The sequence below is a fragment of the Drosophila elegans genome, unplaced genomic scaffold (genome assembly GCF_018152505.1).
Source record: "Drosophila elegans isolate 14027-0461.03 unplaced genomic scaffold, ASM1815250v1 contig_229, whole genome shotgun sequence".
Lineage (NCBI taxonomy): Eukaryota > Metazoa > Arthropoda > Insecta > Diptera > Drosophilidae > Drosophila > Drosophila elegans.
In genome coordinates, this window is record NW_024545601.1 from 719490 (window position 1) to 737025 (window position 17536).

The 17536-nt window shown below is 37.3% G+C and overlaps 1 protein-coding gene across 1 annotated transcript; it reads left to right on the top strand.

Moving 5' to 3' along the window:
- Positions 1-252: 252 nt before the first annotated feature.
- Positions 253-13270, top strand: LOC121467198 (piezo-type mechanosensitive ion channel component-like). Its single transcript, XM_041708532.1, has 6 exons — positions 253-388; positions 442-995; positions 1404-1640; positions 4598-4799; positions 4861-4894; positions 12989-13270. Exons 1-6 carry the CDS (start codon positions 285-287, stop codon positions 13268-13270), a joined length of 1413 nt encoding a protein of 470 aa, XP_041564466.1. The 5' UTR covers positions 253-284.
- The last annotated feature ends 4266 nt before the right edge of the window (positions 13271-17536 follow it).

Genomic DNA, 17536 nt, shown 5'->3' on the forward strand with positions numbered 1-17536 from the left:
TTTTCTTTCAGTATCGTTACAAATATAGCACCAGTGTATTGGAGACCTATATTCAAGGAAATAAAGTTCCCTTTAGCTTTTTACTAATGTTAGTTGTCCAGTTTATAACAATTGTTACAGAACGCGCAATATATCTTAGAAAAGCACTTGTATATAAAATATTTTTTCATATCATCACTGTTGTCGGAATACATATTTGGATGTTCTTTTTAGTGCCGTATGTGACGGCGAACAGTTTTGGAGAATCGGCTCCGGTTTTTTTCTATTTAATAAAATGCCTTCATATGCTATTATCTGCATACCAAATAAGATGTGGTTACCCAAAACGGATTCTGGGAAATGTATTTACAAAAGGACATTCATTGATAAATTATATAGCATTTAAAATGTAAGTTTCTTGTTTTTTGATTATACAGAATACCTATTTTTTGTCCTTCTTAGTTATATGGAAATTCCGTTTTTATATATTCTTCGAACCATGTTAGACTGGGTATGCATAGACACAACACTAACAGTAATGGAATGGATAAAAATGGAAGATATATTTCAGTCGGTTTTTATTGTTCGTTGCTATAGACAAATGGATACTGATTTCCCAGTTCTACGCGGAGAACCCAAAGCTTTGTATGCCAAACTTTTGATTGGTGGTACAATAATATTAGTTCTCATAGCGCTAATTTGGAGTCCGTTGTTTCTATTTGCTCTTGTCGGAACGGTGGGTAAACCCAATATACCACGCAAGGCTGACATCACAGTGAAAATTAGTCATTACGAACCCATATTCTTATCCCAAAGCTATGCTGGCATATACCAATTTTCAGATGCAGACCTTCAAGACTTAACTAGCCGTATTATTTTGGATAATTTTGCATCGGATCATATGATGGTGTACGACGCTGTTGACATTACCGCTGTTAAATTCTATGCAAACTCCATAACTCTGTGGAATATGTCGCCACCTGATAAACTACGTTTATTAGATGATTTGAAAAATGGTAAGTTTAGATTTATTAATAATTAATTTATTACACACACAAAAAGAAATCCGAAAAAAAAATTTATCCGCCATATTGGATGGTGCTCGAAGACGCTTACCCTTTTGGCTAAACATTTTTGAACGTTTTTATGAGCGGAAGAGTTGTGTTTTATGAATGGCGTTCGATTTATGTAAACAATCGAATTGAGAGCAACACAAGGTTATCGAATTTTTATAAACGAAAGAGTAAGTGCTTACGATTTTGTTCGATTTTTGTGAATGAACGTTTACAAATTGAGATCAAAAACAGGCGAGCGGACTGATCGTAAGTCAAGAAAAATGTTCTTGATTTTTTCCTTTTTTTTTTGGCTGCATTTATATCATTTAACATTATTACAATCATACCCATTAAATGTATATTTCTTAGGTATGTCAATGGAAATTCGTTTTACTCTTGCACTGAAGTGTAATCTGACACCAGAAGTTATTATTTATGAAACGGCTTATACTCTTGCAAAAAACAAAGTTAATACTAGGGAAAAGCTAATAAGAATTATGTCTGCAAAAATAAGCAATGAACAAGTGGTTATACCAAACATTTTGCCAAAATTTGTTACTGTTCAAAAGCAACAAGCGAATGCTCAATTTATAAAAGACTACGATGGTACGTATTTAAATTGACCATTCTATATTTATAAAGATGACATGCAGAAAGCTACGGTATTTATTCTTTAAAGGTTTAACTATATTTGTTTACACAAAACACAAGTATATGCAAAACATTAAGCTGTATTCTTTAAAGGTTTAACTATATTTGTTTACACAAAACACAAGTATATGGAAAACATTAAGATGTATAGTTTTTTTTTTTTGCAATGCTCACCTACAGGTCGTTCCCAAATAATCAACATTGAATGGATCCGTCGTGTTCAGGAACTACGATTTCGATCCCTCCGATATATGTATGCGGATTATCAGGTTGACTGTCTTAAATTCTTTAACGTTGTGTGGTGAAGCCTCTTTGTGCTCTTTACCGTCGCTTTTCAAAACCTAGAGGGTGAGCAAATTACAGTTTGGGAATGTGGCAAAACTATGTCTTGGAGCGAACGAGTATCTGGCATTCACAACACTTAATAAGAGTTTGAGGCCTTGCATTACAAGTACATAAGGGTAGAAGAACTACTACAGCACGGTCTTCAAAAGCATTTCAGCTCCAGCTTCTGTCCACCTTCATTTCTTCGACCAATATTGGTTTTTTTTTTTATTGAGGTCAATCCTTCAAGCTTCGTAAGCGCATATCGAACATTGATAAAGTTAATAACCTCCAGAGTTCCTTTACGGCTTCTTCTCAGGAAGATTAAGGTGCTTCCCAGTTACTGGAGATAAATATCTACTGACACTGGATAAATTTAAGTTTTTAAATATTTTACGTTCGACAAAATTAGGACGAAAGCGTTCAAAAAACATTGACATTGACTTGGCATAGAGGAAGTCCTTGCATTTGCTTTAATTTTCCTCTATTGTCTTGTGAGGAGTTAAATAATTCCGCACAAATTAAAGCAAGCAGTGCAATCAATCACGCAAGTAGTGGCCTACCGGTTGCCAGATACGCAGCGAATTCTCCCGTAGTTACGGTAGTGCGGAGAGAGAGTGTGGTGCCGTGGTGCAGAGAGGGACAGGAAGGGTTCAAAAGACGGCAACCGGAGAGAGAGCGTCGGAGTGCCGGGTGCAAAACGAAATAACGGGTAATCACCTGATGAGCCAAATCAAAGGAGTAAGTCACATTGCAATTCACAACATTTTAATGAAGCACGACCGCCCAATTAAACAGAGGTATTACCCTCGGAACCCAGCAGTGCAATCAATAATAAACAAACAAGTCGACGAATTTATATCACAGAACCTCATAGAACCCTCGCACTCCGCCTACAGTTCGCCAGTGGTAATCGTGGAGAAGAAAAACAAGGAATGGAGGCTTTGCAAAGACTATAGGCAACTGAACGACAAATCTAAGCGAGACGCATACCCAGTACCCGGAATGGATCACATTCTCAACCAACTCCGTGCAATACATTAGCACACTGGATCTGAAAAGTGGCTACTGGCAGATACCGATGGACGAAGACAGTAAACAGTACACTGCCTTTATTGTATCAGGACGCGGACTGTTTCAGTGGAAAGTAATGCCCTTCGGATTACACACAGCACCGGCGACTTTCCAAAGCGCTCTAGATTGAGTTATCGGACCAGAGATGGAACCATTCTCATTCGCATATCTGGATGACATAGTGGTATCGGACGAACGAAACGGGTACACCGGGAGAAACTGCAAGAAGTAATGGGACGACTTCGCAAAGCAACCCTAAGAATCAACACGGAGAAATGTTACTTCTTCAAAGAAGAGCTAAGATATCTAGGCCTCATAGTCAGCGCAAGAGGCACACACACCGATCCAGAAAAGACAGCAGCGATCCTCAACATGCCAAGCCCACAGACAACAAAGCAGGTTCATGGTACAGAAGGTTCGTTCCTAACTTCATGGAACTGGTGCAACCGCTGTTAAACCTAGTAAGAAGGGTAAGAAGTTTGAAAGGGACGAGAATACAGAAAAGGCAACTAAAAACTTGAAAAAATCTCTAACACATGATTGCCTTGACTTTGAAAAAACCCCTGTACTCCAGACGGACGCAAATAACTGCCGATTAGGAGCGGTTCTAACGGAAGATGTTGAAAACGGCGAACACGTTATCTCATACGGCAGTCAAAAGACGGAGCAAAAATACTCAGCTACCGAAAGGGAGTGCCTGGCAATCTACTGGTGTGTCCAAAAAATGCGGATGTACTTGGAGGGATACCACTTTGTCGTCATAACTAAAACTAAGTTCTAAGGAAAAACCATAGCAAAGCAACAGCAGGCTATTTAGGGATACAAAAGTAGCCACGGCAAAAACATGCTACTGTTTGTATTCGACAAGTTCTCGAAATGGGAAAGCAACAACGGAAATCGTGATAAAAAAACTACTAGTGCAAGGCCTAACACAGTATGAAACACCGAAAAAGTTTATCTCGAACAACGAAGTACAGTTCACGTGCAACAATTTTAAGGCACAGCTCTAGATATAAAGAATTGCTCACAAGCTGACAGCTCCATACATTCCGAAGGAGATCCCGGCAGGAAGGGCAAGCAGGACAATCAAAGGCCTTCTTCAGAGTGTGACGGTCCACCGTCACAACACATAAAACACCACAACATAGAACCAAACAGAAATAAAACCAAACGACCTGGTGAGGATCACCAACGCCCAGTGTGGCTTACGAAACTGCACAAAGTCCGGTTATGATCATTGAGTCCAGCTCAGTGAGTTTCGCCATTTCTTACGTCTCCGGTAGCATTTAAGGCCTTTCTTCTCAAGTCTTTTCAACCAGTTTCCGTGTTACAGAGGTAATCTAAATAGAGGCTTATATTCACCCTTAACCATACGATAGCTATGACTTACATGCCACAAGCTGATAGATGTGTCAATACCTATTGAAAAAATTTATATAGTTAATTTAATATTTACAGGATAGATACGTCAATACCTATTTACAAAATTAATAAAGATAATTTTATATTTACAGGACAATTTACCCGTCCAATTATATTGAAAAAGAAAGAAGCTGATAATAAGGAATGGTGGGAAATGTATGATTATTGCGACGATAGCTTTTATTTGGATATTTTGTCTGCATTACCACTCAGTAACTGCGATAATGGAGTCGTCCTTTACATATTTAATGATAAATCTTTTCCCTCGGCCATGAGTTTTTTAGAAAAAACGGGGTATGTACTTGTGCCATAAATATTATCAAACAAATCTTAATAAGATTTTAACTAAATTAAGGATTATTGGACTTTATACAACATTTGTGTACGTGGTGTCCAGGGTAATTCGATCACTTATAGCAAACAATCATAGGCGGATAATGTTTGAAGATTTACCATTCGTCGATCGAGTATTAAAGTTATGCAATGATATATATTTAGTTCGTGAAACACAGGAATATCGTCTTGAAGAGGACTTATATGGAAAGCTTATATTTCTGTATCGATCACCTGAAACACTTATAAAATGGACTCGATTTAAGGAAGATATTTCAGAGGACGCGTCGAGTTCACAGCTAAGTCAATCTGGAATAAATGACAACCAAAAAAATTAGTTTGGAACAAAATGTTTTGTGTTATCTTAATAATTGAAATTATATCATTTGTTTTTTTTTGGGTCTTAATAACGTTTTGGAACCTTATATAGTACAAACTACATGTGTTAAATTATATAAAAAAAAAAATTGAGTTTTCATTCGTAGTTTGCTAATTAATTACTTATGACCAATTTGTCAAGGATTATTTTCAAACGCATTTTTTTCTATCTGTATACCTTCCTTCGAATATTCTATATTGAAGTGAAATAAAAATTAAGTAAGAAGTTATAAATGCGATAAACCATTGGCTGGGTTATAGTTCCTGGCTCCTTACCTCCATATATCCAAAAAATATAGAATATAGTAGAAGGAAAAATAAAAAGCACATTTTTTAGTGGAGTTATTTTTTCCAAGTAAGGCTGATAGTGCTGTGGGACTAATCAAAAATGCGAAATGTTTTAAAAAAATGTATATGGCCAATTCCAGGGCATCGGACGTGACATTCTGACAAAATAAACATTCAAAACTAGTGTCAAAAAGTGGGCATTTTCTGTTTTAAATATTGTTAATGACATCTCCGAGACATCTCTACCAATGGTCAAAAATTTAGCTTATATATCCAATTAGTTCTTTTATTAAAAAAATAAACATGCATTTCAGACCAGACAGCATTTTACAAAACATGATAAATACACAAGAGTTTTCGAATCTTTTTTTTCAGTATACCTAGAGGTATAAAAAAATTTTTCAGAAGATTTTTTTAAAATTAATATAGATTTCAGACGCGATATATTGCTCCCAAGCAATTTTTTGTTTTTTGTTATGTAAAATTCATACGATAAATATGGTCGAAATAATTTCAACAATTAGGAACACTCAGAATATTTCTGATTTTTTTTACGGCAGCCATATGAGTTAATGGTTGAAAGTTGGTAAAAATCCTAAAATAAATGCATATTTATATTCAAGTATACAGCTCAAATTTTGTACACCTTTCTACAATAAATAAGTAATTTTTTGTACTATGTTTGCTATATAGAGTTAGAAGGCCGAAAAAAGTGATTGGTGGAGTGGACCGTTGTCGTCGTGGATAATGGCCAGTTGCCCAGAAACCAGGAAAAATCTACTTTTTGAGGGTTTGCAAGGTGTGCAGGTAGTCACGCCACAAGAGCTCAAAGAATTTTTCCTTAATGTGGGTGATACGTTGCCAGACTGTCAGGTTCGATATTTTGTATTCCTCCAAGCTGGGCTCTTGCACGTTCCGACCAAAAAATTCAATGGAGTGAGGGCCTCTCCATCGTTGGGATGTTTTGCTATAATTGCAACAGTTTGGATAACCTCGTACGTGATTGTTTTATTTTTTTTTAGATGTTGATGCACTTTGATCAGTAAAGCTTGTTACGCGCGGACACACTAAACAAAATATATACAAAACTATAAATCCAATTAATAATACTAATTAAGTGTTATGTAAGCTAAGATTAATGCTTTTAAAGAGTGCTTTAATGCTTGGTAAAGAGTCAGTAGTTGAAATCATATGATAGAGTTTATGATAGTCATTACATAGCACTCTAAATGGTTCATACATATCATGGTTAGATCTACAATATTTCAAAAGAAATTTAGGCGGCCCTGAAGCTCGATACTCATCACCATCGAGAAAATATTAAAAAGTTTTTTTCGCACAGACTTTTTTCGGTTTATATTCTCACCAAATTAGGGACTCCAAATAATAAAATAAATAAAGCCCTTGTGACATACAGATAACCGAATTCCTTTAACCGTTTTAAAAATCCATGCACTTTCCTGGCTTTATTCATCATGGACGAAATAGGTCATACAATTTTTATTATGGGTCCACAACAACGACAAGGTCATCAATTTGTAGAATTCTGGTCAACTCACAACCACCCAAAGATAAATTGAGTGTCATTATGTCGTTTTAAAAGGCAACTACAATCACTTCAACCTCCCAAACGGAAATGGGGAGTGCGACGGCCCACCGTCACAACACATAAAACACCACAACTTAAAACCAAACAGAAATAAAACCAAACAACCTGGTGAGGATCACCAACGCTCAGTGTGGCTTGCAAAACTGCAGCCAGTCCGGTTATGATCATTGAGCCCAGCTCAGTGAGTTTCGCCTTTTCTTACGTTTCCGGAAGCACCTAAGGCCTTTCTTCTCAAGTCATTTCAACCAGTTTCCGTGTTACCGAGGTAATCTAAATAGAGGCTTATATTCACCTTAAACCATACGATAGTTATGACTTACTTGCCACAAGCTGATAGATGTGACAATACCTATTTTAAAAATTAATAAAGTTAATTTTATATTTACAGGATAGATGTGTCAATACCTATTTCCAAAATTAATAAAGTTAATTTTATATTTACAGGAAAATGATATAAAAAAAGAAAGAAACTGATTGTTTATGGGGAAAACAACCAAAATGCCACCCTTTAGTTTAGAAATAGAAATTAAACGCACGATAGGTTCAATTGAAATTATTTCTTGATTTTATTAGCTGTGCTCGGAGTTGCAGCGATTTTGTTTAACTGACTTGCAGAAAGCTTGACTTCAAATTTTTGTACATGTTTTCGCTGTAGCTCAGCTGAATAGATATCGCGACAAATACAGCAAGATAAGAAAGACGAAGAACAATTAACATGCAAAGCTGTATAACAGCCCTGCATGTGCATCGCACACCTATGAGCACTTTACCAGATGCCCTGCTCCATCTTTTCCAGAAGTGCTGCTGCATTTGTGTTATTCTTTGCCAACTGCTTAACCGGCCTTCATTAAGATGAGTAACGTCAGGCTCAGGAAACCTTGTGTAGTTGGAACCTTTCAGGAAATGCGCTGGCGTTAGCACCTCAAAATTTTCAGCGTTTTCTGAAATTGTGCAAAGCGGACGGGAGTTAAGAATGGCAGAAATTTCATATGTTCTTAATTCTTAATTCATCAAGGGCTAAGATGGCTGCACCGACAACTCGGTAGAAGTGAAATTTTGCCGATTTTACAGCCGCCTCCCATAGACCACCGAAATGTGGGGCACGCGAGGGTATGAACTTCCAATCAATCCCATTCGCTAAGCAGGAAGAAGTTATTGAAGCCGTCTGCGGTTCGCTCAAAAATAACTCCTTCAGTTCCGCTAGCTCTCGTTTAGCGCCAACAAAGTTTGTCGCATTATCACTCCAAATAGTACGTGGACCGCCTCTGAGGCTAATGAATCTTCTCAAAGCTGCCATGAAAGAATCCGTTGTGAGATCCTGGACGACTTCCAAGTGCGCAGCCTTCGTCGAAAAGCAGAAAAAGACGGCGATGTAGCACTTGTGGGGTGCTTTGTTCCGGGCCTCTGACTTGTGATAGAACGGGTTAGGCAGAACTCGACCTGCTGGCAGGCTACCCATCACGTGTTCCCAAGCCACAGGCTTCATCCGAAAGCATCTGACGCATTTGTTGATGACGCTAGCCACGAACTTTCGGCCTCCAAGTGGCCAATACCTTTGCCGTAAAGCAGCGAGCAACGCCTGTGGTCCTGCGTGGAAGTATTTCTCATGACAATAGACGATAATCGCCCTGGTGACCGGATGATCCTTAGGTAACAATATCGGATGCTTAGCCTCGTAGTCCAAGCTCGCATTGAAGCCTTGGCTAAGAACCTCATACTCCACCGATATGTGCACCTGTTGAATGCTCCTTAGAAGCAGAACGGTTTCGAAGCTGATCTCGTCAACGGTAAGATAGATGGTTGAAGGTAATGATTTGGCTCTGCAATTTAAAATGAATCGATAAATGTATGCGAAAACACGCTAAAACAACGGTTCCAATTAGCGCCGTGGAACGCCGTTCCGGAAGGTTCTTTACTGCATCTAATAGGGAGGGCTAGTTCGACGCTCCTTATAGTAGAAATGGAGTTCCATTTGCCCAAAGGGAGTGCTCCAGCAATTCTTTGGGAGTACATCCACGCTATACCACATCCTCCGGATTCAATTCTGTTGGAGGTTGCCGAATCCAAGCCAACACCATAGACGAGTCCGACCAGCAGTGAAAGGTGCAATCAAAACCTATGGTTTCCTTAACGTTTACGATAAGCTCAGCCAATAAGCACGCTGCTGAAAGTTCTAATCTTGGTATTGTTAAAGCTTTTAAGGGAGCTACTCTAGACTTGGCTCAGAGTAGATGTGCTTCAGCATTGTCATTGGCCTCCGACCGCAAATACAAGCACGCGCCGTAAGCTGCTGTGCTAGCATCACAGAATCCGTGCATCTCGACGAAAGCCTGCGTTTGCATTACGAATCCTGCAAATTTTAGGTTCTGGACGATCGACAACTGAGAGGTCAACCCCCCCCATGACGAAAGAAGGGGCTCTGGCAGTGTGTCGTCCCAATCCATGTTAGTGCTCCAAAGCTTAAGCAAATAAATTTTGAATTTTGTAACAATGGATGCTATTAAACCAAGCGGATCATAAAATTTCGCAATTGTTGACAACACAATCCGTTTTGTTGCTCGTTGACTTGATAAAATTTGTGAAAAGTTAAAGAGAAAAAGCTTTGGTGATAGCTGATCCGTCGTGGAATTTAATCAATTGCTCTTTATCGCGATCAGACTCTCCTTCGAGAGCGCTTGCTTCATTCGAACACCATTTTCGGATCGGAAAACTCGACTTGGTTCCATAAGTTACCGTGTTTAGTTTATAAAGCTCTCTATTTATCTGTGGAGTGCTCTCTCCAAATGATACATTGCAAAAAGTCATCAGAGTACGAAACACTAACGCAGCGGTGCATCTTGCAGATGTCTCCACAAAGAGCAACTTAAAATAATCTAAACCGAAGCAAAATATTAAAGATTTTTTGCTGAATTTTTGGTCCTGCTAGAAGCAAGTCGTTTAGAGCTTTCCCAGATGTATTTTTAGCAGAACCATCAAAGACGACACGAAGTTTAGTGGTAGTGCTTTCAAGTACTGAACAGCATGGTGAGGCAAGAAAAATTGTGGCACCGCTGGATCCCTTAATGCGAGAAACATGTGGCCTGTGTATTCCTGTTAAAATGCCGAATACTGCGCTTTGGATAAAAGATGCAATTTTCTTTGAAATGCTGCTCGCATCGTAAGTCCTCGGCCAGCATTGATGGATTTTCTGAACTAATGTCTTCAATCTCCCAAAACCGCTTTACTACGGCTGCAAGTGTGTCATCATCTGAATGATCAGCAGGATCCTTGACAATGGCAGCCAAGACAGATTTACGATTTAGCATACTTGACATCCCTCCAGAAACTATCCAACCAAGCTTGGTGTTTTGAAACGTGCTATCCAATTAATTTTCCCTTTAGCGATTATTTCGAAGAACAGACCATCGCCAATTAAAAGATCAATTCGTTGTGACTGCTTGAAATGAGGGTCAGCTAGCGAAATGTTTTGTGGCATCCTCCATCCCGTAGTATTTATATTGAAATTTGACTGGTAATCACTGATACCATGGGTTACAACAGCTGTGAATGACGCACGATAGCTTGCATCCCGTGATTGCGCCAGAATATCGAATGCCTTATCAGAGTTCATGGAAGATTCCTCTATCCCAGAAATTAGTGTGTGCGATTGTCTAAGTATCCAATTAAGTTGGCTAGCTAAGCGCGTATTAATAAAGTTTAACTGAGAAGCTGAATCTAATATTGCTCGGCAAGGCATAAATGCACCAACTCTATTTTTTACGTAGATTATAGCAGTTGGAAGCAGCACGTAATTCATTGGCATTGTATTTAAGGTTTGTGGTGGAGAGTGCGTTAAATGGTGATTAGGTTATGATAATGGAGATGATCATGACACTAGTGATGATGAAGTAATGGCTGAGAACTTATAGATGGGTCGGATGATGGAGATGAAACTGATGTCGATGGTATAGATGCCTCTGGGATAATGTGCAGTAATGAAAGGTGCTTCATGCGACAATGTTTAAAATGAGTTGACTTACATTGGTGCAAGCTATGGCCTTTGCGTAAACAGTTGAGGCAAAGGTGCATTTTCTTTGCTTCCCTATGTCGAAGATTGGGACTCAAGCTTAAAAATCGTGAGCATTTTGGCAAATAATGATCTCTAGCATCGCAGAATAGGCAAATTGGATGGTTTGAGTTAGTAGCTGACGTACTCAGTACACTTGGGTTATGGTGTGGTGTTTGAATTACCACAGCTGGTCCAAGTTTTCCATCATCCGGCACCTCTTCTCCAAAAACGACTCCATAGCATCCCAGGTAGATAGCTCAGAGATTGACAAATCATCTTCCCATTTTTCGCGGGTCCTTTGATCCAGCTTGTGTGTCATGATATGAATGAGAAATCCATCCAGAATTTGTTGTGCAGTGGCCAGGATACGAATTGCTCGAAGATGCGAATTCATCCAAGCGCTGAGCTCCCGAAGACCATTAGCTGGTCCCTTCTCGACACCTTTTAATTCAAATATTGCCTGAACGTGTGCCTGAAAGTGTAAAACTTTATTTTCAAATCGATTAATAAGTAAATTTAAAGACTTTTTAAATTTTTATTTGAGGGCTCGAGCGATCGTATGGTTTCCAAAGCCACGCCGGCTAAAGAGGACCTCAAATATTGTAATTTTTCAAGATCACTTAGCTCGTCATCATATTCAATGACCGTGGTAAAAGTTGCATTAAAGTCCGGCCATTCTGAGTACGATCCTTGAAAACAAGCAATCTCTAGATTTGGCAATCGAGAAAGATCCGCATTGTTTATAATATCAAGGGATGTAGAATTGGCCGCTGTGGAACCCGGCAAATGTAGTTTGCGCAGAGCTGCTAGGGCCCGATTTAGTTTCGCCTTTAAATCCATTAAGATTGCGGAAAATTCAAACCGCGTATCTTTACTAATCTCCGAAAAGTCCAGTTTTTCCAGCGAAGTCTGTGCAGAACCGAATTCCAAGTTCATAGAGATCACCCACTGGGAGCATCATTTTGAGGCTGAATCGCGTCTCCTGGGCTAACCATTTTATAATTGTCTAACCGGATTCAGAGGGCAGGAAACACCCTATGCTTATTGCCGCGCAAATGTTAATGCACCGAGCGTCGCCAACAACGTAACGGAAGCTTTGACTTTGTTTTTGTTCTTTTTACCGAATTATTGCCTAGAAACAGCGCATTGACTTGGCAAAGTAATGTTTGTGACCATACACATACACGGTTATTTACACATATATGATGATACGCGGTTAAACAATTATTTTTTTTTTGTTTTTTTGCAGCACAACAATTAACGTTTATGTTTAATGTTTACAAAACAGTTTTGCTTCTTTACAGCGCAAAAATGTTAAAAAAAAAAAAAAAACAAACGGCCGGCCGGCCAGCAAACGACAGCGAAAATAAGTTATTGCTAAAACGATATTAAACAATGTTAAAAGCTGATTTGCAGACTCCGAATTAACCTAATATCACGTCGGGGTAACCAAAATGCTTATGGGGACAACAACCAAAATGCCACCCTTTAGTTTAAAAATAGAAATTAAACGCACGATAGGTTCAACTGAAATTATTTCTTGATTTTATTAGCTGTGCTGTTGCAGCGATTTTGTATAACTGACTTGCAGAAAGCATGTTTTCCCTGTAGCTCAGCTGAAAAGATAACGAGCCAAATGAAGCGAGATAAGAAATACGAAGAACAATAAACATGCAAAGCTGTATAACAGCCCTGCATGTGCAGCGCACACCTATGAGCATTTTACTCATTTTTTTGTCTGCATTACCACTCAGTACATATTTAATGATAAATCTTTTCCCTCGGCCATGAGTTTTTTAGAAAAAACGGTGTCCAGGGTAATTCCAGGTGTCCAGGGTAATTCGATCACTTATAGCAAACAATCATAGGCGGATAATGTTTGAAGATTTACCATTCGTCGATCGAGTATTAAAGTTATGCAATGATATATATTTAGTTCGTGCAACACAGGAATATCGTCTTGAAGAGGACTTATATGGAAGGCTTATATTTCTGTATCTATCATCTGAAACACTTATAAAATGGACTCGATTTAAGGAAGATATTTCAGAGGACGCGTCGAGTTCACAGCTAAGTCAATCTGGAATAAATGACAACCAAAAAAATTAAGACTAGCGAAAAAATTAGTTTGGAACAAAATGTTTTGTGTTATCTTAATAATGCAAATTATATCATTTGTTTTTTTTTTTGGGTCTTAATAACGTTTTGGAACCTTATATAGTACAAACTACATGTGTTAAATTATATAAACAAAAAAAATTGAGTTTTCATTCGAAGTTTGCTTTTTAATAACTTATGACCATTTTGTCAATCAATATTTTTAAACGCTTTTTTTCTACCTATATACCTTATTCGAATTCCATATAAATTATATTTAAATTGGTTTATTGAAGTGAAACAAAAACTAAGTAAGAAGTTATAAATGCGATAAACCATTGGCTGGGTTATAGTTCCAGGCTCCTTACCTCCACATATTCGAAAAATATAGAATATAGTAGAAGAAAAATAAAGAGCACTTTTTTTTAAAGAGGTTTTTTTTGCAAGTAAGGCTGATAGTGCGGTGGGACTAATCAAACAAAGACACAATTGATTGCGAAATGATTTAAAAAAATGTATATGGCCAATCCAGGGCATCGGACGTGACATTCTGACAAAATAAACATTCAAAACTAGTGTCAAAAAGTGGGGTTTTTCTGTTTTAATTTTTGTTAATGACGTCTCCGAGTCATCTCTACCAATGTTCAAAAACTTAGGTTAATATATCTAGAAAGTTCTTTGATTAAAAAAATATGCATGCATTTCAGACCAGACCAAAAGGAAACAGCATTTTACAACACATGATAAATACACAAAAGTTTTCGAATCTTTTTTTTTCAGTATACCTGGAGGGTGGTATCATTCATCAAAACAAAATTTTCAGAAGATTTTTTCAAAATTAATATAGATTTCAAACGCGATATATTGCTCCCAAAGAAAAAATTTAAAATTCTATATTTCCTAAAATGTTTTGTTTTTTGTTATGTAAAATTCATCCGATAAATATTGTCGAAATAATTTCAACAAATAGGAACACTCAGAATATTTCTGATCTTTTTTACGGCAGCCATATAAGTTCATGGTTGGAACTTGGTAAAAATCATAAAATAAATGCATATTTATATTCAAGTATACAGCTCAAATTTTGTACACCTTTCTACAATAAATAAGTAATTTTTTGTACTATGTTTGCTATATAGAGTTAGAAGGCCGAAAAAAGTGGTTGGTGGAGTGGACCGTTGTCGTCGTGGATAATGACCAGTTGCCCAAAAACCAGGAAAAATCTACTTTTTGAGGGTTTGCAAGGTGTGCAGGTAGTCACGCCACAAGAGCTCAAAGAATTTTTCCTTAATGTGGGTGATACGTTGCCAGACTGTCAAGTTCGATATTTTGTATTCCTCCAAGCTGGGCTCTTGTACGTTCCGACCAAAAAATTCAATGGAGTGAGGGCCTCTCCATCGTTGGGATGTTCTGCTATAATTGCGACAGTTTGGATAACCTCGTACGTGATTGTTTTATTTTTTTTTTAGATGTTGATGCACTATGATCAGTAAAGCTTGTTACGCGCGGACAGACTAAACAAAATATATACAAAACTATAAATCCAATTCATAATACTAATTAAGTGTTATGTAAACTAAGATTAAAGCTTTTAAAAACTGGTAAAGAGTCAGAAGTAGAAATCATATGATAGAGTTTATGATAGTCATTACATAGCACTCTGAATGTAATACATATCATGGTTTGATCTTCAATGTTTCAAAATTAGAGGAATACAGTTTCTAATGATTAGGCACTGAGAAATTTAGGCGGCCCTGTAGCTCGATACTCATCACCATCGAGAAAATATTAAAAAGTCCAGAAAAACGACAAGGTCATCAATTTGTATAATTCTGGTCAACTCACAACCACTTAAAGTATAAATTGAGTGTCATTATTTCGCTTGAAAAAGAAATTACAAAAACTTCAACCTCCCAAACGGGGTGGGGGGAGTGTGACGGCCCACCGTCACAACACATAAAACACCACAACATAGAACCAAACAAAAATAAAACCAAACAACATGGTGAGGATCACCAACGCCCAGTGTGGCTTACGAAATTGCACCCAGTCCGGTTATGATCATTGAGCCCAGCTCAGTGAATTTCGCCTTTTCTTAGCTCACTCAGTTTCCGTGTTACCGAGGTAATCTAAATAGAGGCTTATATTCACCTTAAACCTTAAGATTAAAGCTTTTAAAAACTGGTATTCGTCGATCGAGTATTAAAGTTATGCAATGATATATATTTAGTTCGTGAAACACAGGAATATCGTCTTGAAGAGGACTTATATGGAAAGCTTATATTTCTGTATCGATCACCTGAAACACTTATAAAATGGACTCAATTTAAGGAAGATATTTCAGAGGACGCGTCGAGTTCACAGCTAAGTCAATCTGGAATAAATGACAAGCAAAAAAATTAAGACTAGCAAAAAAATTAGTTTGGAACAAAATGTTTTGTGTTATCTTAATAATAAAAACTTTATCAATTGTTTTTATTGGGTCGTAATAACATTTTGGAACCTTATATAGGAAATACTACATGTGTTAAATTATATAAACAAAAAAAATTGAGTTTTCATTAGTAGTTTGCTTTTTAATAACTTCTGACCAATTTGTCAAGCAATATTTTTAAACACTTTTTTTACCTATATACCTTTATTCGAATATTCCATTTGAATTTTATTTAAATTGGTTTATTGAAGTGAAACAAAAACTAAGTAAGAAGTTATAAATGCGATAAACCATTGGCTGGGTTATAGTTCATGGCGCCTTACCAACATATATTCGAAAAATATAGGATATAGTAGAAGGAAAAATAAAGAGCAATTTTTTAAGAGGAGTTATTTTTTGCAAGTAAGGCTGATAGTGCTGTGGGACTAATCAAACAAAGACACAATAGATTGCGAAATGATTTAAAAATATGTATATGGCCAATTCCAGGGCATCGTACGTGACATTCTGACAAAATAAACATTCAAAACTAGTATCAAAAAGTGGGATTTTTCTGTTTTAATTTTTGTTAATGACGTCTCCGAGTCATCTCTACCAATGTTCAAAAACTTAGCTCAATATACCCAGTAAGTTCTTTGATTACAAAAATATACATGCATTTCTGACCAGACCAAAATGAAACAGCATTTTACAACACATGATAAGAACTCAAAAGTCTTCGAAATCTTTTTTTTTTCAGTATACCTAGAGGGTGTTATCATTTATCAAAACAAAATTTTCAGAAGATTTTTTTAAAATTAATATAGATTTCAGACGGGATATATTGCTCCCAAACATAAAATTGAAAATTTTATATTTCCTTAAATGTTTTGTTTTCATTCATCCGATAAATATTGTCGAAATAATTTCAACAATTAGGAACACTCAGAATATTTCTGATCTCTTTTACGGCAGCCATATAAGTTCATGGTTGGAACTTGGTAAAAGTCATAAAGTAAATGCATATTTGTATTCAAGAATACTAGCTCAAATTTTGTACACCTTTCTACAATAAATAAGTAATTTTTTGTACTATGTTTGCTATATAGAGTTAGAAGGCCGAAAAAAGTGATTGGTGGAGTGGACCGTTGTCGTCGTGGATAATGACCAGTTGCCCAGAAACCAGGAAAAATATACTTTTTGAGGGTTTGCAAAACTTAGCCAAACTTTTAGCTTCGATATTTTGTATTCCTATAAGCAGGGCTCTTGCACGTTCCAACCAAAAAATTCAATGGAGTGAGGGCATCTTCATCGTTGGGATGTTCTGAAAGTGGCGCTATAATTGCGACAGTTTGGATAACCTCGTGCGTGATTGTTTTATATTTTTTTTTTGATGTTGATGCACTATGATCAGTAAAGCTTGTTACGCGCGGACAGACTAAGCAAAATAATACTAATTAAGTGTTATGTAAGCTAGGATTAATGCTTTTAATAATGGTAAATAGTCAGTAGTAGATATCATTTGATAGAGTTTATGATAGTCATTACATAGCACTATAAATGGTTCATACATATCATGTTTTGATCTACAATTTTTCAAAATGAGAGAAATACAGTTTCTAATGATTAGGCACTGAGAAATTTAGGCGGCCCAATAGAAGGAGGCGGCCAGGATAGAAGGAGGCTCCTCGCAAGCATGGGCGGAGGCCAAGGCCGTAATTAGCGACATGCGAGGGGTCAACTCAACGTATCACCAGTGCGCTGACAGGATAGCTTGCACCTTTAGAACAATCTCTGAGGACGCTGTTCTTGTTATCGCTGGTCAAGTCCTGCTGGGCGAACTGGTACGAGAAGCCAAGGATGTT